Source organism: Parasteatoda tepidariorum, chromosome 6 (assembly GCF_043381705.1).
Source record: "Parasteatoda tepidariorum isolate YZ-2023 chromosome 6, CAS_Ptep_4.0, whole genome shotgun sequence".
NCBI lineage: Eukaryota > Metazoa > Arthropoda > Arachnida > Araneae > Theridiidae > Parasteatoda > Parasteatoda tepidariorum.
Genome location: NC_092209.1, coordinates 89521553 through 89546436, shown reverse-complemented (window position 1 = coordinate 89546436; position 24884 = coordinate 89521553). Strand labels below are relative to the sequence as shown.

Here is a 24884-nt window from a genome sequence, read left to right as displayed (position 1 = left end):
TTGGTTTGGATTTGATTTGATTGCGTCCTCACACTTTTCAACTGTATTCAATAGAAATAGTAAACAGTGCGCATGCGTCGTCATTGCAAGCGTTGCTAAGGCGACCGCTGCTGTTTTTCTTTTTCTTTTCTCTAGCAGGCATTTTCAATGTATTTACATAATAATAATTTAAAGTATTTTTACATTCTTTTTATTATTGACTTATAATGACTGGCTCGACGGGGATTTCAATATAAATATGAATGCTGTAGAAGGAAAAGTATTTTGTGACGTCTTGAAACACGTACATAGGCAGTCCAATCCGACGACAAACATCAATAGAGATAGATTTTGCAACCCGTGATTTGAAATGTGACGTTTAACGGAGTCCATCCAGAAAGAAAAAGCAATTGACCAATGGGTATCCAGTGATAGTAATAAGGCGATCACAACTTTTTTTTAAAAAAAAATTTTAAGTCAAAAGCAGACAATTAGAAAAATGATGCCAAAATCTTGAAGTTTATTTCTTTATAAAATTATTCCACCAGTTTCATTCAAATTGAGAGAATAGGCTATAAAACACATATTTCTACCTAATCACATTGATTGACAATAAAAGAATTTCGTGAAATATGTAAGACTGTTCCTGATTCGTTGGCCGACGAAATTTACGCCTATCTGGTGTTTTCGCCCACTTACTACAGGAACCTAAGCTTCCGGGTACACGTTCTGAAGTAAGTGATCATCTAAGTTGCTATGGTAACGGAAGATAACAAAATTCATCGCAACTCTTAAGTCTTTTTTTTTTAATGCTATTAATTCATCTAACTTTTGAACTAAGAATAAAAAATGAAAGTGTCCATTTTTTTCCTTCTTATCTTAAAATCCTCTTTTTTGCTTAAAAAGTTAAATCTACAAAATTTGAACAAAATCGGTCGAATTGTTCCTGAATTTGAAAGAAGCCTTATTTTTAAAATTCGATTTCTCAGGAATTATTCAACTGATTTCGCTCAAATTTTGTATTTTGTCATTAAAATTTTATCCTTTAAGATTATGTAAAACATTTTGTACCTTACAATTTAAAATTTTTTCGTCTATTATTAAATAAAACAATAAATATGTACAAAAAGTTATATTTTGCATTGAATTATCTTGGGATAAACGAGTTTTATAGTTTTTTTTTAATGCTATTATAATTCAGCTAACTTTTGAACTAAGAAGAAAAAATTAAAAGAGTCCATTTTTTCTTAGCTTGAAATCTTTTTTAGTTAAGAAGAAAATTAAGAAAGTTAAATACAAAGGCACTGCACTTGAAAAGAAGCAAAAGCTAGTTTTTCAGCTTTTGCTAAGCATGGTAATTTGCATCGTACAAGCAGGCGAAAATTGAATTTGTACGATATTTAAAAAATAGTGATTTAATGCTGTTTTTTTTATCATTATTTTTATAATAATAGATAGCGCAGAAATATTTCAAAAAAAAAAATTAGAGGGTTTTCGTATGCAACAAGGCAAAAAAAAAAATTAAAATAATAATTGCATTAGGAAATATTTCAAGCAAAATAAGGATTTTTTAAAATATGTTTTCCGTTAAAATATGTTTTCCGTTATATGTTTTCCTTATTACTTACACGATTAAAAAAATTTCGTCTCTACTCATCTTCTCTCTCCTATTCTCTTATCTTCTACTTATCTCTACTTATGTTTCTCTCTAACTCTCTATAAAATAAAATAAAATTCTTCTTTGGTTAATAAAAGAGAAAATAAATTTTTCTGCGTTTTTTTAGAAATAGTACACTAAAGATATTCCATTTTTAAGAAAATTTTAAATTTTAAATGAAAATGTTTCAATAAAATAAAAAAAATTCAGCTCTTTTTTTACATACATTCCTTTTCTTTAAGAAACTTCAGAACTTAAAATTTTTAAATCGGTTAGCAAAATAGATATACTTTTATCCTTTTTTTAAAGGTAATTCTCTAAAAAAAGGGTGAAATTATATATATTTCATTGTTCGATGAACTAAAACTTTTTAATTAAAATCGGTTCACAAAATCTAATTTTTTTCCTCTTTTTTTAATGAGAGTTCCAAACATCTTTCCTTTTTTTAGAAGCTTCAAAATTTTAACGAACAAATTGATTATTAAAAACTAATCTTATTTAAACAAAAATTTATACTTATTACTTTAAAAATCAGGACCTTCGCCAAATTCCTTTTTTAGGAGCACCGAAAAGCACGATTCAACTAACGAGCTACAGTCCCTGACGAAATTATTGAACACACTATAAGAATCTATGTAAAATCTTAATTATTAGGTGATACTATACAGCTTTATTGTTTTTATGCGACTGAAACCGGTTTGCACTTATTTATACGTTCTTGTATCAATTGGTTAAAACAGACGATATATAATATAAATTCGAGGATTGGATAAATCGGACGATATATTATATAAATATAGAATATTTATTATATTAGGTATTATATTCTTCTTCTTCTTCAGCACAACAGCCCCTTACAGGCCTTAGCTGCCTCAACCACACGTAACCTCCAACGCCTCCTGTCCATGGCGACTTTTCTCCAGTTGTTTATCTTAAATACTTTTAGATCTTTAGCAGTGTCATCCAGAGATCTAGTAGAAGGTCTTCGTCTAGCCCGAAGGATTTTTAAAGGTGGCGATTCGGACTGCATTATTTTCTGGACCTCTCCGAATATGGCCAAGTCATCTTATTCTGTTGCTTCGGATGACCTGCACTATCTGTGGCTGTCCATAGAGTCTATATAATTCAAAGTTGTATATGATTCGCCAGCAGCCTCTTTCCTGTTCTGGGCCAAAAATATTTCTCAGGATTTTCCTTTCGAAAACACCTAGAGTACGCTGAGTGAGTGTCTGCGTTTAGTGTCCATGTTTCACTTGCATAGAGCAATACAGCTAGAATAAGAGTCTTATAAATTTTAATTTTAGTTTTTCGACTGATTAGGCTTGATCTTAATTGCTTTCTTAGTCCAAAGAAACACTTGTTTGCCATTTTAATTCTGTTTGCACGAATTTATAAGCAGTACTTTTATATTTAAACAAACTTGTAATGGATTTAAAATCGAGATTTTTCATATACTTCTTATTTGTATTTATTTTTAACGTATTGCATTACAATATTAACCAATTGATTCACGAACATAAACAAAGGCAAACCGGTTCCAGCCGCTTAAAAACAATAAGGCTGTGTAGTCTCACGTGATAATTAAGATTTTGCATCGAATCTCACAGTGCGTCTAATAATTTGGGCAGAGACTGTATGAAACAAAGTTCTCATTTAATTATTTAGATTAAATTCTGAATTCCAAGTCAATATTTATAACACTATCACTTTTAACCGTTGCTATTCGATTTCCATAAAGAACAATAGAGACTACATTATATTGTCTAGACTCGCTCTATAAAAGCTTTGTCATCAGACAATCTCTATGGAACTTCCTTCCTCTATGTATATGATTACTTCTTTACTTCCGGAGTTTCGAGATTGTTCCTCCCTTGGCGATGCCCCCTTCCCCCCCCCCATCCTTACGATGAAAAGGAGAATGAAGTCCTTTAACATTGTTCTTTGGCGAAATATATGGCGTATAGTGTATCTTTTGTGAGGCAATGAGTTGGCGTTAGTTTCGAATGGCTGATATTGTAAAAGTGGTTGTAAAGTAAAAGTTAGAGCTCATTTCTAATATATATGCCTGTGCCAAGAATTTATTTTGTTACGCAAAAGCTTGAAATAATTTGTGAAGTAAAAACGATTTTTTGTTCAGTCAATGCTGCAAAAAAATAAATAAATAAACAAAAAAAATCACAGCTAATCAGATCATATATAGAATGTTCTGTATTAATGCAAATATTTGCTACAATCCTTGAGGGCTGGGGCAACACCTCCTAGAAAAGAGTAGGCCTCTGCACGGGTTACCATAAATATCCTTCAGTAGTCCAAACGTAATGACATATGTCGTATTTTCAACCACTGCGCAGCTTAGTACCCCGAACGTAATGACATCTTTCTTATTTTTCATCAACTGCGCAGTTAACTTCGTCACATCGGACTACTAAATTGATCCGTGCTGAGGCCTTCATACTTCTAGGAGGTGTTGGCTGGGGCCGGGATAGCCTGGTTGGTAGGGCACTGGGCCCATGTCCAGGAAGTTGTGGGTTCGATCCTCGCAGGCCGAAAACTCTCCGTGTAGTAAATGGTGACTGTCGCGCGTTAAATCTGTCGAGTCGCCAAGTCCTCCATGTTCCCATAACAAATCAATACCTCTGGGGGTACCGATCCAGGAATTATCTTGTCTTCTGGATTGGGCTCAAAAATTACAAGGCTACGCCGTAGAACATTGGTGGTCATAAACTCTTTGGGTCGGCTGTTCAACGACGATAATAAAAAAAATATGAAATTTAAAAAAAAGTCCTTGTCAAAGAGCCGTGAGGGCTCAGGAGATAGAGAGTTCACCTTCTAATGATGTGAACCGGGTCCGAATCCCAGCGATTACTGGTCGATTCGAATTCCACATCCAACTTGCACCGACCACAGTGCTGACGTAAAATATCCTCAGTGGTAGACGAATCATGGGGGTTAAAGTCTCCTTGCCGTCAGGCTAACCGTGGGAGGTTTTCCTCACCGTGTAACCGAAATGCGGGTTAGTTCTATTAAAAAGTCCTCCACCGAGGCCAATTTCAACCAGATCCAGAAGTTCCCTTGTCTTCTGGATTGGGTTCAGAATTACAAGGCTACTGAGTTGAACATTAGCAGTCGTAAACGTTAAAAATTGGGTCGGCCGATCAACGACGGTTGATAAAATAAAATCAAAATAGTAACATATTAGGTGTTTCAAATTAATACTCAAGCAAATTGTAATTTAACGAATCAATGGTGAAGATTTCAAGACTAAAATATCAAAACCTATTTGACCGACGGAAAAAAAAACAGAGAGAATTCGAGAAGTAAACCAATGTTTCATCATGCATTCAAACTGGTCTTGATGTTTGTCACTCTCTTTTACTCACTAGTATTTCGTCAAACTTTGCAAACTTTTTTGTTTCATGAAACTTGTAATGAATATAACTTTTTAGAAAAGATATATATATTAAATATATATATTAAAGGGCTGATCATCATATATACTCAGGCAGTAATTATAAATAATAAACTAGTTCCTCCTTATTTAGCATTTCTTTTAATTTATCTAGTTTTGCATAGAATGTTGTTTTACATGTTTGATGATCGTTCTTAATATATTTTTTCCGTATTTTTGTAAAAGAATAATGATTGTCCGTATTTGGCTACTAACATGTTAGTAAAATTAATTTAACGCAAGAGAAAAAGCTAATCTCGATTCTGATTGGTTGTTGAAACGTGGCATTTGTTTACTTGCAACTATTCTTTCCATTCTATTTCAAATAAGACAAACCCGTCAAGTATCAATTCTCTTAAGTGACACATTCTATATTCTTTCACAAAGATTTCAATTCTTTCACTTTATATTTCTACTCAACACAAAGACAGGCATGAAGCAATATAGAACATAAGCAAACTAATTATGTATCGAAGTTGCCAGATACGCAAAATAAAAATATATAATGATTACAATAAAATACATAAACAAATAATAAATATAAGTTAAAGGAAAGACGTTAGACGAGAAAGAATTATATTTCAACAAATGCAATGTGCGATGCGGTCATGTATTTAATTAACTTTAATTAAGATTTTAACCTATGTGGAAAGCTTAGCTCAAGTTCAACGCGACATTTTACTTACAAAAGAACAGCTGGCGCAGATGTCATAGGTCACATGGGTATTTTGTCTTCTTCTTCTTCTTGAAGTACTACTAAGTACTACTTATCCTTTTGAGCTTGAACAAAAACAAGATTGCCGTATTGCAAAGGTTTACACATAAAATGACTTTGAGGGCTGTAAATGCAGGGTGTCGAGAAAGGACTAATTGATTTCAAAGATAACAATCTCGGCAACAAAGGGAGATAGAGAAATAGAAACAAACGGTATGTCTATTGTGAAGGCTATAAAATTTTTCTACAGAAATTTTGGAATTTAGTTACAGTAAATGGCGCTGTACAGAGCTCTCGAAAAGAAAACAACTGCCGTAGGACTATAATCTAACCTGCTATATTCCAATACCAGAAAAACACGTTACTGATTAATAGAATACGTGGTTTGAAAAACCTCCTTTACGTTTTAATGCTAGAACAGTTCACTCTGGTCATTGGTGACTCGCTGCGCTATCTAGTGGCAACTTTTGTAACTAAATTCAAAAATTTCTGAATAGAATTTTTACAGCTTTCATAACTTACCGTTGGTTTCATTCATTTATCTCCCTTTGTTGCTGAGATTTTGAAATCAGTTTTAAAGAGATTGTTTATTTATCTAAAAATCAAATCGACAAACTCTTTCAAAATTTGATAAAAAAAAACAATGGATACCAACTAAAGTAATTAAATTCTATTGAAAATTATTGAGTTAATTATATGTTATTGCAAATAAACTCACTAAACACTTTTTTGTTAATTTATATAATTTTTACCACGTGCAAATCCGTGGCATAAAATGTGTGCAAAACAGGTAATTCATGTTTCTCTCTCTTTTTCTTAAATAAAAGTAGATTTCTGAAATCATTAAAATTGTATAATTAAATATCAACCTTATTAATTATTAGCTTCTTTAAATTATCCAGTATAATATTACATTGTTCACATCCATTTTCAGGCCCATCCTTGGTAACTAACAAATCAAACGTATTTCAGTAAGAACGCGCTATAATATAAAATCCCTCTATTTGCGGTTTTACCTCAATTTGCGCTTCTGTTTTCATATTTTGAAATCTGGGAATCTCATTACGAAAATATTTTAAATCATTCTTGAATATTTTCTCGTTCATGTAAGTTCATTTGAATTCGCTTCTCACTTTAGAGATTTCGTTTTATGCTATGTTTTGTTTTTCCCTTTACATTTTATTTTCTGTTTCTTTAGTAATATTCATTACTTAATGTGTTCTATTATATTTTGTTTTAAAAAAAAATTGTGAGTGCTCCTCACACTATTGTATTGATATATTTTGCTTCGGCTATATTGATACAATATTAGAAAGCACTCCTTTTACCGGATATAATCGCTTGAGCTGTTGAAGAGATTATATCTTTTTTCCGGATTTTTATTATTTATTTATTTTTTTGAATAATTTTCTTCTTCTTTTTTTCCATTATTCTGCAAATTTTTTTCCATGTTTTCTCTGCATTTTGAGCTTATTTTATGAGTTCTATATACTTGTAGCTTATTTATTGTGCTATATATATATAAGTTCAAAATGTAGAGAAAACCATGGAAAAAATTACAGAATAATGAAGAAATGGGAAAAAGAAAAATAATAATAATAAAAATCCGGAAAGAAAAAAATTAATAAAAATCCGGAAAAAAAAGATATAATCTTTCCATCAGCTCACACGATTATATCCGCAAAAAGGAGTGCATTCTAATATTGTATCAATATAGCCAAAGCAAAATATATCGATACATTAGTGTGAAGAGCACTCAAAAAAATTTACAAAAAATTTACGACAAATAAATTATAGGGCATCAAATAAAAATATCACGTAAGAACAGAAAATAAAGCGAAGTAGCGAATTAAAATGAACTTACATGAATAGGAAATTTTTCAAGAATGATTTAAAATATTTTCGCAACAAGATTGCCAGATTACTAAATAGGCAAATAAAAAACGCAAATTGAGGTAAAAGCGTAAATAGAGGGCTTTTGTTTATAGTGTGTTCTTACTGCAGCACTGAAGTGCGTGTGATTTGTTAGTTACCAAGGATGGGCCAGAAAATGGATGTGCGCAAGGTACGTTCTTAATTTTTTTTTTTGACCTTTTGGTATTTANGTATGTGTATATATATATATATATATATATAATGTGTGTTTGTTTCAGGGAGTAACATATCCTGCTTGTCATGGCATCTGGAGACACTGGGCTCCACCAATGGAGAGGAGTCGGTTAGCCACTCTGGCGTTTTGCGGTAAACCTTCTTTACCTTCCAATTATAGATAACTGAATCAATTTTCTTTTTAATCCTGTTAAGAGGTAGAGCAGATAAATTGTGAAATTTTAAGTAGTCTCCACACAAAATTTTCTTCTCAAAATGTAACTTATAGTGAAAGAAAATTAAGAAACTAAAAAAAAATGGAATAAAATGTTGTTTGAATAGAAATATAGATTGAGTGTCAACTTTATTATCACCCCCCCCCCCTTCAATTTCGATTGATGACCTCTATGCCCTGATTCGTGGTATATGTTCCACGAGGCGTTAATATGTTATTTATGACATTTGAATAGCATTTCCTAATAGTATAAGACCAGTTGGTTTTGGATATATGAGGGGCATTCAAATGAAACCTGGTCACTAGTGTAATGTAACGGTAACGATTTTATTAACTCACAAATGCAGTTATCCACAGTACACATACTCAAAAATAGTAGCCAAAACTGTTGGCACATTTATCCCATTGCGACACCTTTGAAGAAGCTAGTAGGCTTCTGTCGGATCCAGGCCTGGATCCAGTCACACACTTCGTCATCCGTTGTGAATCGATGTCCGCGAATAGCTTGTTTTAGAGGTCCAAAAACATGAAAGTCACACGGTGAAAGATCTGGACTGTATGGTGAATGTTCCAGCGTTCCCCACCGAAACACAAACGTTCTATATAACGAGTTCGGCATGTTATTAAAAGTCCAGTATTATGACACATTTCCAAATCACCATCAAAATTCTAATACAAAAATTACAAAACTTGTATAGCGAGTTTAAAATTACAAGACTTCCGCTATTGCGATATGGAGACCTACCGCACACTTCAAAATAATACGCCTTTTTGTTAACCATATAGTCGCCATTATTTTCCTTAGTGACCGCAGGTCAGTTTACTTTTGAAATCAATATTCGGTGTTATCAATAACGTCAAAAGCTATTGTACAATCCAAGTATTCCAAAAGTTGTGTATTCCAAAATCCAAGAGGATATCGTCCCGCATTGGACTGATCGTAAAGACACGATTCCCAGTAACACCTGCATCACTGGCTGCGATCAGTAAGCGAGTGGGTGACCACTTTGATCAGCTTACATAGGGACCGAGGGTGCACGGTACTGGTCCTCATTAAACTGTTCTACCGTAAAGTGCTCGACTTCACGCGCAGGTCGTCGGGTTACCAAAGCGGAGGAGCCATCCTCTCTGCAGAGGATCAAAATTGTGATGGCTTGTCTTCGGATCATCCTCAGGGATGGTTCCCAGACCACTGCCAATAGCCCATTGTGCAGTTCTAGTGCGACGTAAAAAAAATACCTACCAACCTTTATTTTAGTTTTTTATTTAGCTCTTTTAACATTAAATATTTGTATTTGTTTTTAACGACAAGCTTGAATGAACGACAATTCCATTTGCCTTTGAGAACTGTCGTTTATAAAGGACTTTTAATGTATTTTCATATACAAATGATGATTTTATTGTATTTGAAATGTAGGGTCATACGCCGGTGCAGTAGTTGGAATGCCTTTGTCAGGTTTCTTAACAGAACTAATAGGCTGGCAAGCATGTTTCTACTTTTATGGTAAGAGCTTTTTGTTTTATGAAATGTCGTTCCATAAAAATTATTTGGTGAATTCTTTTTATCAACGAATGTTTTTTTTTCTCGTCATATCTGATTATAACGATGCATTGATATTTAGTTTAAAATTGTTTTTAAGTAATATCTCTAGTTATTGATTAGCAATAACGTAATGTTTTTTTTAAATAATTGAATGTTAGAACAAGTAATATTAAAAATATGAACTTAAAAGTCAATTCCTACTTAAGACATAAAAAAACAATTTTTTTTTAGTTAACTTTTTATTAAATAATGACAATTTTTTCCCATATAAAACTAAAATTAATTAATTAAATTTAATTAATTAAATTTAATTGATGAATTTATATTTGTGCTACCACTTCATGTTCTTTATTGAATTGATCTGACACAGCGAATATAAAATAATTAAATATTTAAATGTGCGCAATAAACTATTTTTTTGTTCAAATACGGCTATAAATTAGAAATTATCACTGATGGGTTTTTTAAAATTTGTGAAAAACTGAATCGCTTATAGTAAAATTTAAAACAATGACTAACGTTTAACCCCATCAGAAAATTCCATTTCGTTTTTCGCTCATCCCTATTTAACGGATGAATTAATATTTGAAAAAACTGTATTAACATCGAGTGTCATCCACTACAAGTGTATTTGAACTTGAGTGGAGATGAATAAAAAAGTATTTTATTAACGATAGAAAATTTGAACAAGATATATAGGGAGAGTGTGAACTAATAAACTGCTGTTTGTAGAAAATGCAACACCATGAAAGAATCATCAGAATCAAATGAAATTTAATGCAGAAACGACTTGTACTGATACAAATAAATGATGAAATTTTCAAAACAAAAGAAACAAATTAAGCGTCCGAAATCAGTATTTGGTGCAGCCACCACGCGCTGCAATAAGTGCTGCTATACGACGTGGCATGGAGTCAAACAGATGTTGAATATCTGCTTGAGGAAGAGAATTCCATATCGCTTGTATGCGCAACCAAAGTTCGTCTTTGGAAACTGCAGGACGCGGATCACGAGTGAGACGCCGACCAACCATATCCCACACGTGCTCAATAGGCGACATATCCGGCGAATAAGCAGGCCAAGGAAGAAGTTGCATGCGTTGTGCTGAACAGAAGTCTCTAACAGTCCGCGCAACATGTGGGCGTGCATTATCCTGCTGAAAGATAGCTCCAGGGATGCCTTGAAGGAAAGGAACGACTTCGGGCTGTAGCACTTCACGGACGTATCTGTTGCTATTGAGATTACCCTCAATTCGTATCAAATTGGATCGTCCATGATACGAAATCGCACCCCAGACCATAACTCCGGGTGTTCGACCACTATGTCGTTCAATAATACACTCAGGAAGGCAGCGTTGACCGGCATAACGTCTAACACGAACACGGCCATCATGGGTCCACAAATTGAAGCGTGATTCATCTGAAAAGACAACTTGGTGCCAATCAGCTCGCCAGTCTCTGTGCTCAAGAGCCCACTGCCGACGCAGCCGTCGATGATCCGCCGTGAGGGGAATCCTGTATAATGGCACCCTTGCACGCAATCCACGGCGCAGCAGACGACGACGAATTGACGAAGCCGACAATTGTACACCTGTAGCAGTAGACCAATGTGCTGCCAGCTGCCTGGAGGAAGCTGTGCGATCATTCACCGCCATGCGGAGCAGGTGTCGATCATCGCGCTCTGACGTCACCTTCTGTCGTCCAGTGCCTGTTTTTCGAGTTGTTCGGTGCTCGTCGGTCCACTGCTTCCAAACTCGCATCACTGTGGAACTGTTCCGCTGCATACGAGCTGCTATTGCGCGATAGGAAAATCCTCCTTCTCGAAGGCCGATTATCCTCCCTCGTTCAAACTCCGTAAGTTGCTTGAATTTCTTATTCTTCCGTCGTGGAGGCATACTCAGGTCTCACTAAACGTTTGCCACTAACAAATAATCATAGACTATTTTCAACGTCCCGCTACAGCACTTTATTTATACGCTTTCAGCATCAATTCAGAGGGCGCTGCGCGCGCCACGCACGCGCGATGGCTCTGAAACTTTATTAATTTGCATAATATCCTATAATTGACATTTGCTGCGAATTTCATTTGATACTGATGATTCCTTCATGGTGTTGCATTTTCTACAAACAGCAGTTTAGAAGGAATTTTGAAATAAAAGTTTTTTTTAATCAAATTTACAAAATAGTTACAAATTTTATCAATGGATGGCACTGTAGACAGGAAAAAACTACGAAAAACAATTTTTCCCGCTGCGTGTCTGATATTTCCAACTGAAATGCTTGATTGAGTGTATGCCAGTCTTCTTTTCCGACTCCACTGTGAAGAGAAGTTATTTTGGAAACATTATTTTATAATTTTTTTTTCAGTCAACATCACCGACGAACTTGGTAACTAATATCGTAATTTGGTGAAGATAAAATTCTTATTTTTTTTAAGCATAACATTTTAAGCGTACGTTTCAACTTCTTTTCTTTTTCTTAGATGAATTGTCCGAACTGTCGGCCATTTTAACAGCACAAGATCAAAAAGGATCTCACTGTAAAAAAAAAAAACTCGGTAAATCTTGAACCAGTATTTGGTGCAAAGTTTCTCACTATCCCAAAGTTTAGCTAAATGAAAGATCATTTTATTTTAGCTACACCATAAATTGTGAAGTATGACCGAGAAATACTTCCTGTTGCAACTAATGGCACCAAAATTTGGTAAAAGACACAAAATTTTGACGGTGACTGTAAATTGAACGATATTTGTTTACGACGCCATGTTTGCAATACAACTCGGTCTCGGGAAGACTAATGCAGGTTGTTTCAAGCACCAACTTATTTAAATAGTTTTATTTGCATTCATTAAAGTTCATTTCTTTTATGTTGCCTTTTTAAGTTCGGTTGGTGGTATAAAACGGTTAGAGGTATGTCACAAAATAACATACTTAAGGCAAATAGGTTTGTTAGGGTATATAGCAACCTTGGCCTGCATTTGTGCGTTTTAAAAAATACCTAATAATGGTGTAACCATCTTCTGCTTTTTATAAAAGAAAGAATGATAGCAGGTGTTTTGTTTCTTCAAAACATCTGCTTTTAGTGCAACCTCCTACCGATATTTGTAGCTAGAGAAAATATCAAAATATGGTAAAATTGAGCTCCATTTTTATGTAGCCAGCAATTGAATACCAATTTTTGGTGCAGCGTGGCACGGAATTTTTAACAGTGTATACATAAGTAAATAGTAGCTTCGAAGACACATGCTAAGTCGTTGTGGTATTTGCAAACAGTGAAAAATCCTACAAAAAAAAAGGTAACTATTGAAAATTGCCCAGGAAAGCAGGTCTAGGTTTTAGTTGCAGATATATTGGTTAGTTTTATTTATAATAGTATTAATGTTCAAGTACAATTTGTTGATATTATTTTTTTACTTGAGTGTCAAATTTTAATTATTTATTCCGTAAGGCGCTTTTGGGATAATCTGGTACGTATTCTGGATGTGGCTGTCCTTTGAGAGACCCTCTACACACCCGACCATCACTCAAGCAGAGCTTATTTACATCGAGAACAGCATAGGAAAAGTTTCCAGCACCCTTCCTACGGTAAGTACTATTCACAGAAAACATATAACTTTGTGACGGAATTAAATTTTTATAGTCACGAAAATGTTTGTGCTAAGAACCTCTTTTCAATAAAGTAAAAATATTGTGGTTTCAAGCCTTTCATCCTAAAAGGATTAAAAATTATTTTTTAAAAAGTACTGTCAATTAAGCCCATCATGATGTTTTAACTGACGTCACACTAGTGATAGGATCAAATTGCATTGTCCATTAAAATTTCATGACGAAGTGGATTTTAGCTGAGCATGCAAGATTTTGCGAAAAGAAACCTTATGATTACCTAGATTTAAGATTATTTTCACCTTGAGACTAGCTTTATTCGAGGATTTTTTTCACGCTTGAAAACCTTAAGTCAACCTCGATTTAAGGTTTTTATATAGAATGTTCTTTTCCAATATTTTAGATGAGGGTAATGTGTGTAGAATAGAGCAGATTGTCGCAGATTTCGTTTTAAAGTTACAAGGTTTACACGTAAACCGTATTACAACCTTTTTTAGGTTTACATTCAGAGGTTTTTGTTGAGTGAAGATGAACCTTATTTTGCCATCTGGGCTCCGATCCAACCATTTCTTTCACTTTGCAAATGCAGATTTCTGAATGTCAACTAACTGGTTATTAGGATGGACCGAAAGTATATTAAAAAATATGTATTGATCAAAGTATATATAAATTAAATTTTTTTAACAAAAATGTATGTTAAAGAACTGTAACTTATTATTATTTGCCCAATTAATGGATTATTTTGTAAAGGGAACAAAACTGGTATCTTCTGCTTTTTCGCGATACTGCAAGTTTATCAACTAAATGTTTAGAATAAAAATCAGTAATTTCAATATTATATTTATACTATTTATTTCACTTCTTAGTAATGGGTAAAAGTAAAATTACCTTTTCTACTGTTTTTTTTATTTTTTGCTACTATTTATTCGGGGGGCGGGAATGCTCTTTTCTTTCGCCTCATAAGATCGTTACTCTCGGGGGGGGGGGATATCATTAGGTTCGAATCCCAGCGAATTCCGCATCAGGCTTGCACAGACCACAATGCTGACGTGAAATATCCTCGGTGGTAGACGGATCAAGGGTTAGAGTCCCTTTGCCGTCAGGCTAACCATGAGAAGTTTACGTGGTTTTTCTCTCCATGTAACGCAAATGCGGGTTAGTTCCATGAAAAAGTTCTCCTCGAATGCAAATTTCTTCCAATACTTGATCCAGGAGTTTCCTTGTCCTCTGGATTGGGTTCAAAATAACAAAGCTTTACAACATTTCAAGGTTGAACATTATAAGTCGTAAGCCCAAAAAATTGGGTCGGAAGTTTAACAGCGGTTATATAAAATAAGAAATACATCGCTCATTTGGTGAAACAATGACGTAACTGATAATTACTCTATTTAGGTTGATATTGCAGTTACGTCATTGTTTCACCAAATGATATTATATAATACTATATCGTTCATATACTATTATATAGTATATATCTCTTAATAGTACATAATTTGGTGAAACAAATTACTCTATTTAGGTTAGGACTGTTACGTCATTGTTTCACCAAATGAGCGATATGCAAAATAAATGCATAGGATTCCATATACTTAAGCGTTTTCAGTCAAGTTTTAACAACATGTGGTCGATTGAAGCAAAAGAAGGCGTCAATTTAAACATTTTACATACTTCTTAATATTGGTAATCCAACTTCACCGCTCAAAGATTTGTAACAATTCGGTTCACCCCACTTACAGGACTGTTATCTGACGACGCTATTTTAATTAAAATTTTTATTATCTCCCAGTCAGATTAGAAATTTGGTCAGTTTACTACCGACGAGTAAGGTATTCAAACAAAAATTTCAGCAAATTACTTGATATCTGTTGCATTTCCTCATGATATTGTTTTTTTAACTTCCAGTTAAGAACAACTCCTTGGAAAAGTATATTTACTTCCATGCCAGTCTATGCAATCGTTGTCGCCAATTTCTGCCGAAGTTGGACATTCTATATGTTACTATTATCCCAGCCGACTTATCTCAAGCAGGTCTTCCACTTCGACATTGATCAGGTAAATTATCCTTTTTTTTTTTTTCAGTTTATAATTGTCTCATAAGATGGCGACACTTAAGGATTGAGGCTAATAATGTCGACTGAAACTGGAGATGGAACTAATTACGTAAATGAGTCGTATTACTTCAAAAGTTCGAGAAACTTTTAGATGTTATAGAAACTTAAGGCGTTGATAATGAAAAAATACAGGGTTATAGACTAATAACGTAGACCGAGACTTCAGAACAAGGGTAATTCACTAATAATGCAGACTAAAGCTAAAGAGTAAATAATTTAAATAATGTAAACTGAGATTTTATGGGTTAGTAATGAAAAAAAAACAGGGTTAGAAATTAATAATGTAGACTAGTACTTAAAAGAACACTGTAACTACAGTCGGATTTCTATTTAACGAACTTCCATTTTGCGAATTTCTCTATTTTGCGATTTTTTTTTTCGAGGTACCAAGAACTTTTTGGAAATTTCTTCGTAAAATAACTTCCAAATAGCGAAGTGAATTTTCTATTGAACGAACTTTTCTTTGAGATTCACTTTCAGTATTTCCCAAACTATTTCAAAACATTTTAAGCTTGTTAACCCATTTGATGGGTTGAAATGACCTTGGATTTTTTTTCGTAGCCATTTAACTTTTAGAAAAGCAGTAAAATCCCTTTCCTTATTCTTTGTTTGCATTTCAAGCAAAAAACTCTGACAAAATGAACATATTTTATCAGTAGTCATTAAACTTATGAATGCATGTGGTAATATATGTTTAAAATTATTTTTATAATGAATGCAGTTATAATTTTATGCATAAATTTAGCTTTTTTTAGTTGAAAATATATGTAGCATATAATGGATAATGCTTTGCTCCATTCTCTTATCGTTAAGATTTATAAAATAAATAATAGATACATGATAAAAGTGTTTGCAATTGCTATTTTAATTATGTCTAGTGTTTATGAATTTAAAACCTGTTTTGTGTTAATTATTTCAAAAACTAATTTTCTATTTAACGAATGTTCCATATAACGAACTTATTATCAGGATTTAGCGACTTCGTTAAATAGAGGTCTGACTGTATTTCGGAGCAACTGCCACTTGATGCATGTACTCCAAAATCATAAACTATTTACTTATACATTATTTAGATTAGAACTTGTCCAAAACGAGATTGAAATTTATTTAACTATAAATGACATGTAATTCGTTAAACCTATTAGAAATGCGCTATAGTATAATTCGTGATATAAATCAAAAATCGTCAAATAAATTCGTAATATATAAATTCGTGAAAAATAGCGCTTTCGACAAAATACTAAAATAGAGATCTATCGACAAAGACTACTCACTTTTGCCTAGCTTAATAGTATGAGATTGCCGCAGCTGATGCTCTCTGGTTATTTCAGTTTCCGTTTTTGAAAGCGCTATATGTTGAGCCACCTCAGCTAGATTTGGCATGTGACATTTTTAGCGGCAATCATTGGTCGATTCGCCGTGTAAGAGAAATAGTAACGTAAACAAAACAAAGCAAACGTTGCCACTGACGGAAAAGAAATACAGCCAAAATTTGGGAGCCACGTAAGAGAATTATATATATTAGATGAGATAGATTTCCGGAGATTAAAAAAAAATCTTCAGTGATGAGGGCGCCAGAATATCGTTACGAAACCTTAAATTTTTAAGAGAATTTATGTGTAGCAATAAAATTATTTTTTTGTATTCAGTTTTATAATTGTGTGAAAAAAATATCGACTCATTCGAAAAGTTCAGGAGATGTAACGAAATACTCCAAAAGGTGAAATTAATATTTAAGTTCTCAAACCTTTGACTTAACTATTTAGAACTATAATTTTTAGATCTATAGCTACTCCTCCCTTATATTTTATTCTAATTCTATAACTTAATCAGGGTGTGTAGCCAGATTTTTCAACAAAAAATAACCACTTTTTAAGCACTCAAAAAAAAATTTAAGCACCATATACATTAACAAATGCAAAAGACTTTAGATGATCATGATTAAGTAACTAGTTTCTGACAAATAACTCTTTTCTTGATTGTATTAGCCATTATAAAATGATCGAGAGATTTTTCGGTTCGATATCAGAGGGTGGAAAATGAAGCCTGAAATTGAGAATATCTTGCAAAATGCAGCAGAGTTGCGCATGAGAGTGCAATATTCTTACCGAACCCAGCTCTGTCGACGCACTTGTGGACTCGCAAGTATTTCATCACACACTTAAAATGTTTGGTGCTTTTATATGCTATGGACCGACGGTGGGCCGAAATAGATTGTGGTTGAAGGAATTGTGAAAGCGTTAAATAGAACAATTGGAAAAGTACGCTTTTCCATAATACGTGGCGAAAATCGACATGGAAAAGAACAAAAATATCTCATTTTTAAAAAAGGAAAATTAAGCACTTTAATAACACCCCATGAAAAAAGTACCTTTAAGGCCTTTTAAAAACGAAAATATAAAATAAACACCTTTAAGCACTTTTTAAAAACTCTACACACTCTCTTAATTCGTGGTTAGCTCTATAATTAATTAGCATATTTGAAATCGGACCGACATCGTGAAAATCTGATCAAAATTTCTTAAGGCTAATATTTTGTTTCCTTACTCTTCTTAAAAATAACTTATTGTTAATAAATAAAAAAAATGTGTTCTATTGTGACAGTCAGGTGTGTTGGGAGCTCTACCCCATCTCGTGATGACCATGATAGTTCCAGTAGGTGGTCATCTAGCGGACACACTGCGAAGAAGAGAAATCTTGACAACAACAGCCGTTAGAAAAATTTTTAATTGTGGTGGTAAGTGTTTCTCTATTCTCTTTGTATTTCATAGCAGGGTGGTTGGGCCGTCATGGCTCAGGGGACAGAGCGTTCGCCTTCCAATCAGGAGAACCGGGTTCGAATCCCAGCGATGACTGGACGATGCGAATCCGGTTTGCACCGACCACAGTGCTGACGTGAAATATCCTCAGTGGTAGACGGAGCATGGGTTAGAGTCCCTTTGCCGGTAGGCTAACAGTAGGAGGTACTCGTGGTCTACCTCTCCATGTAACGCAAATGTGTAGTTCCATCAAAAAATCCTCCACAAAGGCAAATTTCTCAAAATACCTGATCCAGGAGTTCCCTTGTCTTTTGGATTGGGTTCAAAATTACAAGGCTACGTAGTTGAACATTAGTAGTCGTATACCCAAAAATTGGGTCGGCTGTTCAACGACGGTGCGCTAGTTGCAGTCTTTTTGTCGAGCAACACCTCAAAGAAGAGAGAAGGATCAATTTAGTAGTCCGACGAACATAAACAGCAAGGTGGAGGTAAGAAGGATGTCACTACGTTCGGACAACTAATCTGCGCAGTGGGGGAAAATGGTCATTACTTTCGGACTACTAAAGAAGTCTTCTTTCTTCTAGGAAGTATAGCTCAACTCCAACTATAAAACTTTTTTTCGGTAAATATTAATTACTAAGAAAATCTATATTTCAATATGCATGATAACATTAGCATGCACATGATTACAGGGTACATTAGCATATTTCAATCTGCATGATTACAGGGTACACTAGTACCCCCGGTTATATAATACGTGGTTCAGTTTGAATATTATGGGTCAATATTAAGAGGAGATATAGGGCCATGTTGTAATACAGAATATTGACTTCCAATTTCCTCATTTTAACGGTTATATATATATATATATATATATGTGTGTGTGTGTGTATATATATATACACTTACACACACATCCTTAACTATTACCNTCCACTCGGCAACGACGTTATATATATATATATATATATATATATACAGTAACCTATAGTAAAAGTACATTTTACCTAAAATTACATTCTAACATAGGTAACAGTTGAAGAAACAAACTTTGAAAACAAAATGTTGAAGTTTTACAACACCAATATGCGTAAAAGAGTTGGCCATCACTTATAAACACATGTTATCACAAAGAGATTCTGTGACACATAGAATTCATTTGTATATCTTTTTAATTAACTTTTCAAATAATCTAGCTTTGTTTTAGAATTTTTCAATAGTTCGATAAAACTTGTGCTCAAATGCGTTTTAATGTTATAAATTTAATTTGTGATTGCCACAATATAATATTTTTGTTCACAAAATAGCTATTTGTCTCACTAATTTTCATAAGCTCAAAAACATTTTTAGAGGTAACAGTACAGTTTCTTCTTATAATTATTAACTAAGTGGAATAGGAGATGAGGAAATTCCACACTAAGACTTCACAGTCCCGAATAAAAGTCTCTTTCCTGGTAATATCAGAATGTTGAAAATAATTAGATATTAAAAAGACATTTTATATGGCTTGGCTAACAGTTCTGGAACTGGGTTCATGTATACACTATTTTTTATAACGTATAAAAATTGAAGTTCAATTTTAGAAGTTATATTCAGATTGAATATTGTTGTCCAGTCCGAAGCGTCATCTGTTGGAGCTAGTTGTAACTAATTGTGAAACTAGGTGGGAATAAATAGATTTCCTCAGCAGAAATCAGCTCATATTTTTCTTTGTTTGAATTTTCAAAACGTCAGTCATTTTTAGGAACCTTATAAGTTCACAGCCAAAACATATTTTGCTTTTACACGAAAAATTATAATTTACAGGGACGATAATAAAATTTCAAGGACTACGTTTTTTGAAGTAGATGTAAAAGATAAAGAAAATCTTTGTCTGACCGAATACGAAAAACGTAGGGTGCAACACTTTTGAAATAAACTTCTATCACCATCAAAAGTCCATAGGTTTTCCTTTCAGTCAGACAAGAATCGTTTTCAACAAGTCTACTAAAAATATATTTATAGCATTTTTGAATTGGCATTAATGTCCTTAAAAATACGTTATTTTATTCTTTAAACATACTTCATGATAAGGCCTTGTATTGTGAAACAATTATCAGAATATTTTGCAATAACTATTGTTTGTTTCAATAGGTTTTGGATTAGAGGCAACTTTCATGATAGTCGTAGCCTATACAAGAAGTGCTCTTACTGCAACTATTGCTCTGGTTTTGGCAGTAGGTTTCAGTGGATTTGCAATATCAGGTAACAACAACCACTTTTTTGCTATAACTAATGAAAGCACTTCACTATGTCAGTTCTAAAAAGTATAGAACGCAGAATTCCGTTTAAAACGTGATGGAGAGTTGAGTAGTTTTTTGCTGGAATAAGTTCACTAAATGTGTATCGCGCTGTTACCTGCAAACTTATAATGACATTGTAATGGGAATATTCATCCATTAAGAAAACGGATCTTGTGTATTAAATGTACAGTTCCTGGACTAATTATTCGACGAACTATAAGATTCTATGTAAAATCCTAATTATCAGGTGATATTATACAGCTTTATTGCTGATATTATACAGCTTTATATTCGACGCACTATATGTTTCTATGTAAAATCCTAATTATCAGGTGATATTATACAGCTTTATTGTTTTTACGCGACTGAAACCGGTTTGCACTGGTTTACGTTCGTGTATCAATGGGTTAATTTAGACGATGTATAATATAAATTCAACGATTGGATAAATTAGACGATATATTATATAAACATAGAATATTTATTTTATCAGGTATTATATTAGTATATTATAATGATTAGATCAAATTACTAGACACACGGTAGAGTTTTAATAATTACATACTTTTATATTAAAACATACATGAGATGGGTTTTTATTCAGGAGATTTTTTATATACTTCCTATTTGAATTTTTTTTAACGTATTGTATTACAATGTTAACCCATTGAAATACGAACGTGAACAAGCGCAAACTGGTATCAGCCGCGCAAAAACAATAAAGCTGTATAGTATCACCTGATAACTAATATTTTGCATAGAATCTCTTAGTTCGTCTAATGACTTGGCCAGGAATTGTACAATTAAGCAACTCTGAGCCGCAATGGCTCAGGGGATAGAACATTCGCTTACCAATGAAGTGAACCGGTTTTTAATCCCAGCGAAGGCTGGTCGATACGAATTCCGCACCCGGCTCGCACCAACCACAGAGCTGATGTAAAATATCCTCAGATGCAGACGGATCATTGATTAGAGTCCCTTTGCTGTCAGGCTAACCATGGGAGGCTTTCGTGGTCTTCCTCTCTATGTAACGCAAATGCTGGTTAGTTGCATCGAAAAGTCCTCCACGAAGGTAAATTTCTCCTAATACTTGATCCAGGAGTTCCCTTGTCTTCTGGATTGGGTTAAAAATGACAAGGCTACGGAGTTGAACATTAGTAGTGTTAAACCTAAATTTGGGTCAGCTGTTCAACGTTGGTTATAAAATAAAACGCGCAACTCTTTATGGTGTCAAAAGAAATCAAATTAATTTATCCGGCCCTTTTACCTATGGCTAATTATCCAGCCCTTTTATGTGGCTAGTGATAAACATTCTTTGATAATGAAAAGCGCAATTGTCGCCAAGTTTTTCTTATTAAGAATTAGAAAAATCCACAGTTAGAATCGTTTTGTTTCTTTGGAACTTGATTACCTAATTTTAGTTTATAGGTGATTTCAAACCTTTTTTTCGGTGCTATTATAGTAACTTTGAAAATACGAAAAACCTTAAAATTAAAAACCAAACTCACATATGAATAATTACAGTTAAAACATATTCCTCAATATAAAACTTACTTGGTTAGTCTGACTTTTAAGCTGAACAACCAGTTGCTAACTCAGAGAACTAAAATTTTTTTAATAATTTTAATTTCTAGACTTGATGCATTTAAATGCGAATTTGTTTTTTGGAGGGGGGGAATATTTACTTTTTATCAAAATAAGAAATATGCTTAGAAACTCAAGTAGCCATGCCAAAAATTGAAAAAAAAATGAAACCTTCAAGTTCTACCTCAAAAGACAAGCAGGGTAAAATCCTAGAATAGCTCACCTCTTTCTCTATTCTGTTAAAAAATACTTTAATAAATTTCTAATAATTTAAATTTTTGAAATCTTGCCAAGTTGGCTATTATTACTGGAATCAATGTTGATTTTGAAATCAAAAATTTAAATTATTAGAAATTTATTAAAGTATTTTTTAACAGAATAAAAAATAAGATAATAGTAATAAAAATAAGATAGAACAAAAAATAAAAATTTGAAATCAGAAGCATAAATGGCGAAAAAATAAACCCTTTTACCTCTTTTCTAACGATACATGTCAAATAACCAATCAGGTTTAAGAATTTCGGTGGTGTGATCGGACGTACAAAATAATCTCCCCGAAAAATCTTCCGGAAACCTAGTTTGGCGAAAATTTAAAAAAATCGCCACGGTGTGGGCTATTTTAGGATCCACCCGGGAAGCAGTTAACTTCTTATTCTAACAACCAGAATGGTCGTGAGAACAGAAACATTATCAGTTATGACAGGATATTGAGGATTTAAAAAAAAATGTACACAAAAACTCCAGATGAAATAAATAAACAAAATAGATAAATTTCAACCCAGTATTGTCTTCTTAAAGTGTACCTATTTGTTTTCCAACAGGTTTCAATGTCAACCATCTAGACATTGCTCCTCGTTACGCAAGTATCCTGATGGGAATTTCAAACGGATTCGGAACACTATCGGGCATGATATGCCCCATTGTTGTGGAACTAGTCACTCAAGACGAGGTGAGTTCATCTTGAAAAATGTATTACTTACCGTATTTAATCAAGAAATAGGAAATTACAGTAGGATGTTTTGCTCCGGAAATTTAGTACCGTAATTTTATGGCAATTTTGTTTTAGCAAAACAACCTCTTTAGTATGAATTGATCCTTCAGGCAATTCATACTAGACAGGTGAACCCGGATGCCTCATTGGAAGTTTCGGTGAACCTTCCAAACCCCGGTGAACCCACCGATGGCTGGTCAATACGAATTCCGCACCCGACTCGCACCAGTGACAGTGCTGACGTGAAATATCCTCAGTGGTAGACGGATCACGGGTTAGAGTCCCCTTGCCGTCAGGCTAACCATGGAAAGTTTTCATCGTTTTCTTCTTCATGTAACTCAAATGCGAGTTAGTTGCATCAAAAAGTCCTCCACGAAGGAAAATTTCATCCAATACTTGATCCAGGAATTTCCTTGTCTTCTGAATTGGGTTCAAAATGACAAGACTACGGAGTTGAACATTAGTAGCCGTAAATCCAAAACTGGGTCGGCTGTTCAACAGCGGTCATATGTAGGTTACGATTTATTCCTTATTATGAAAATGTGCTAAATGTTAAGGATAAAGAAAAGCAACAGCTTTACAAAAATTTAAATTAATTTTTTAACACCAGAAAAGTAATTTCAATGCTATTTTGCTTGGGTTCAGAAGAAAATGCAAAAATTATTCGTTGGTTTTAATAACTTTCTAAAGATTAAGCTATTAGTATTCGAAATAGACAACAGGTGGCGTAGAGCAGAACTCTCTACCTATGGCAACGCTTCGCATGCTTTCACCATTAGCGTGTGGAGCGTCATAGAAGAAGGAAGTACGTTAGTTTCGGTCTCGATTTTCAAATAGGTTAAAAACTTTTAAGTTGGAAAACTATATGGAACTGAAAACTACATTGAACATAGTTCTAAAAGAAAGCATCATGGAAATATTAAAAGATATTTTTAACGATTAAATATGAAAAATATTAAGAAAAAGAAATATATCGTAGTACATTCCTATACAACTGAAAAAGAGGAGATGGAAGGGCCAAAGGCATGGAACCGGTCTTCTCACCAGATGGAGTATTCGATCGCCTATTATTACATATTTTAAGTTTAAACAATGCAGTGGTGCGGTACCTTTTAAAAAATCTGATCAATCTTCCCATTACCATATTGCACAGTTGTTATCTGATGACTTTCATCCAGACAGCGTATCCGTACGTGAATAGCTATTCATTTTTCAATGGTGGCAATTAATCTTATGCCACTACTTAGTTACACTATGCTGTATATCACTCATTTTACATTAGTGTTTCCGCAAAACATGTAAAATACATTAATACTTACCACGCGTCATGGAGGGGAGGAACTAATATTGTTTACAAGGGTCTCGGCATTCATATTTTATTTTTTTTGTAACCGTCGTTGAAAAGCCGACCCAATTTTGGGTTTACGACTACTAATGCCTTGTAATTCTGAACCAATTCAGAAGACAAGGAGACTCCTAGAACAGTGCCAGCAAACTTCCATGATGGAAAATGCTACTTTAATAATATGATGGTTAACCATCAAGAAAAGCTTGATTCTCATGGACCAGAAATTCTTCCTTATTCTCAGAAATATACCATCAAAACAATTTGGATTTTTTTATGTTGGCTCATCATGCCGACCGGCCTTTGTAGGGGGCAGGGGAACTGCCCTTCCATCAGAAAGGTTCTGGATTCGAATCCCGGGCAAGGCATGGATGTTCTTTCCTTCTCTGTACTATCTGTCCTCACTGCGGGAGCGACCTTGGCTCACCTAATAGGGTGCCGCTGAAAGAGAGGCCAACAAAATCGCCCTGTATATGCCTGAATTGCCGGATGTTAACACAGGTGGGCATTGGAGAAAAAAAAAATGTTGGCTCATCATAAATCAGT

At 33.9% G+C, this 24884-nt stretch overlaps 1 protein-coding gene across 2 annotated transcripts in view; it reads left to right on the top strand.

Moving 5' to 3' along the window:
• LOC107442570 (vesicular glutamate transporter 1) overlaps positions 1–24884 on the top strand; it is a 202369-nt gene that overhangs the window by 166725 nt on the left and 10760 nt on the right. For both annotated transcript variants that reach the window (XM_016056167.3, XM_016056165.3), the window contains 7 exons: positions 7953–8040; positions 9540–9626; positions 13112–13248; positions 15169–15318; positions 17982–18114; positions 20270–20380; positions 22824–22951. In XM_016056167.3, the coding sequence (XP_015911653.1) occupies positions 7953–8040; positions 9540–9626; positions 13112–13248; positions 15169–15318; positions 17982–18114; positions 20270–20380; positions 22824–22951 (834 nt within the window). The remainder of the gene's footprint in view (positions 1–7952; positions 8041–9539; positions 9627–13111; positions 13249–15168; positions 15319–17981; positions 18115–20269; positions 20381–22823; positions 22952–24884) is intronic.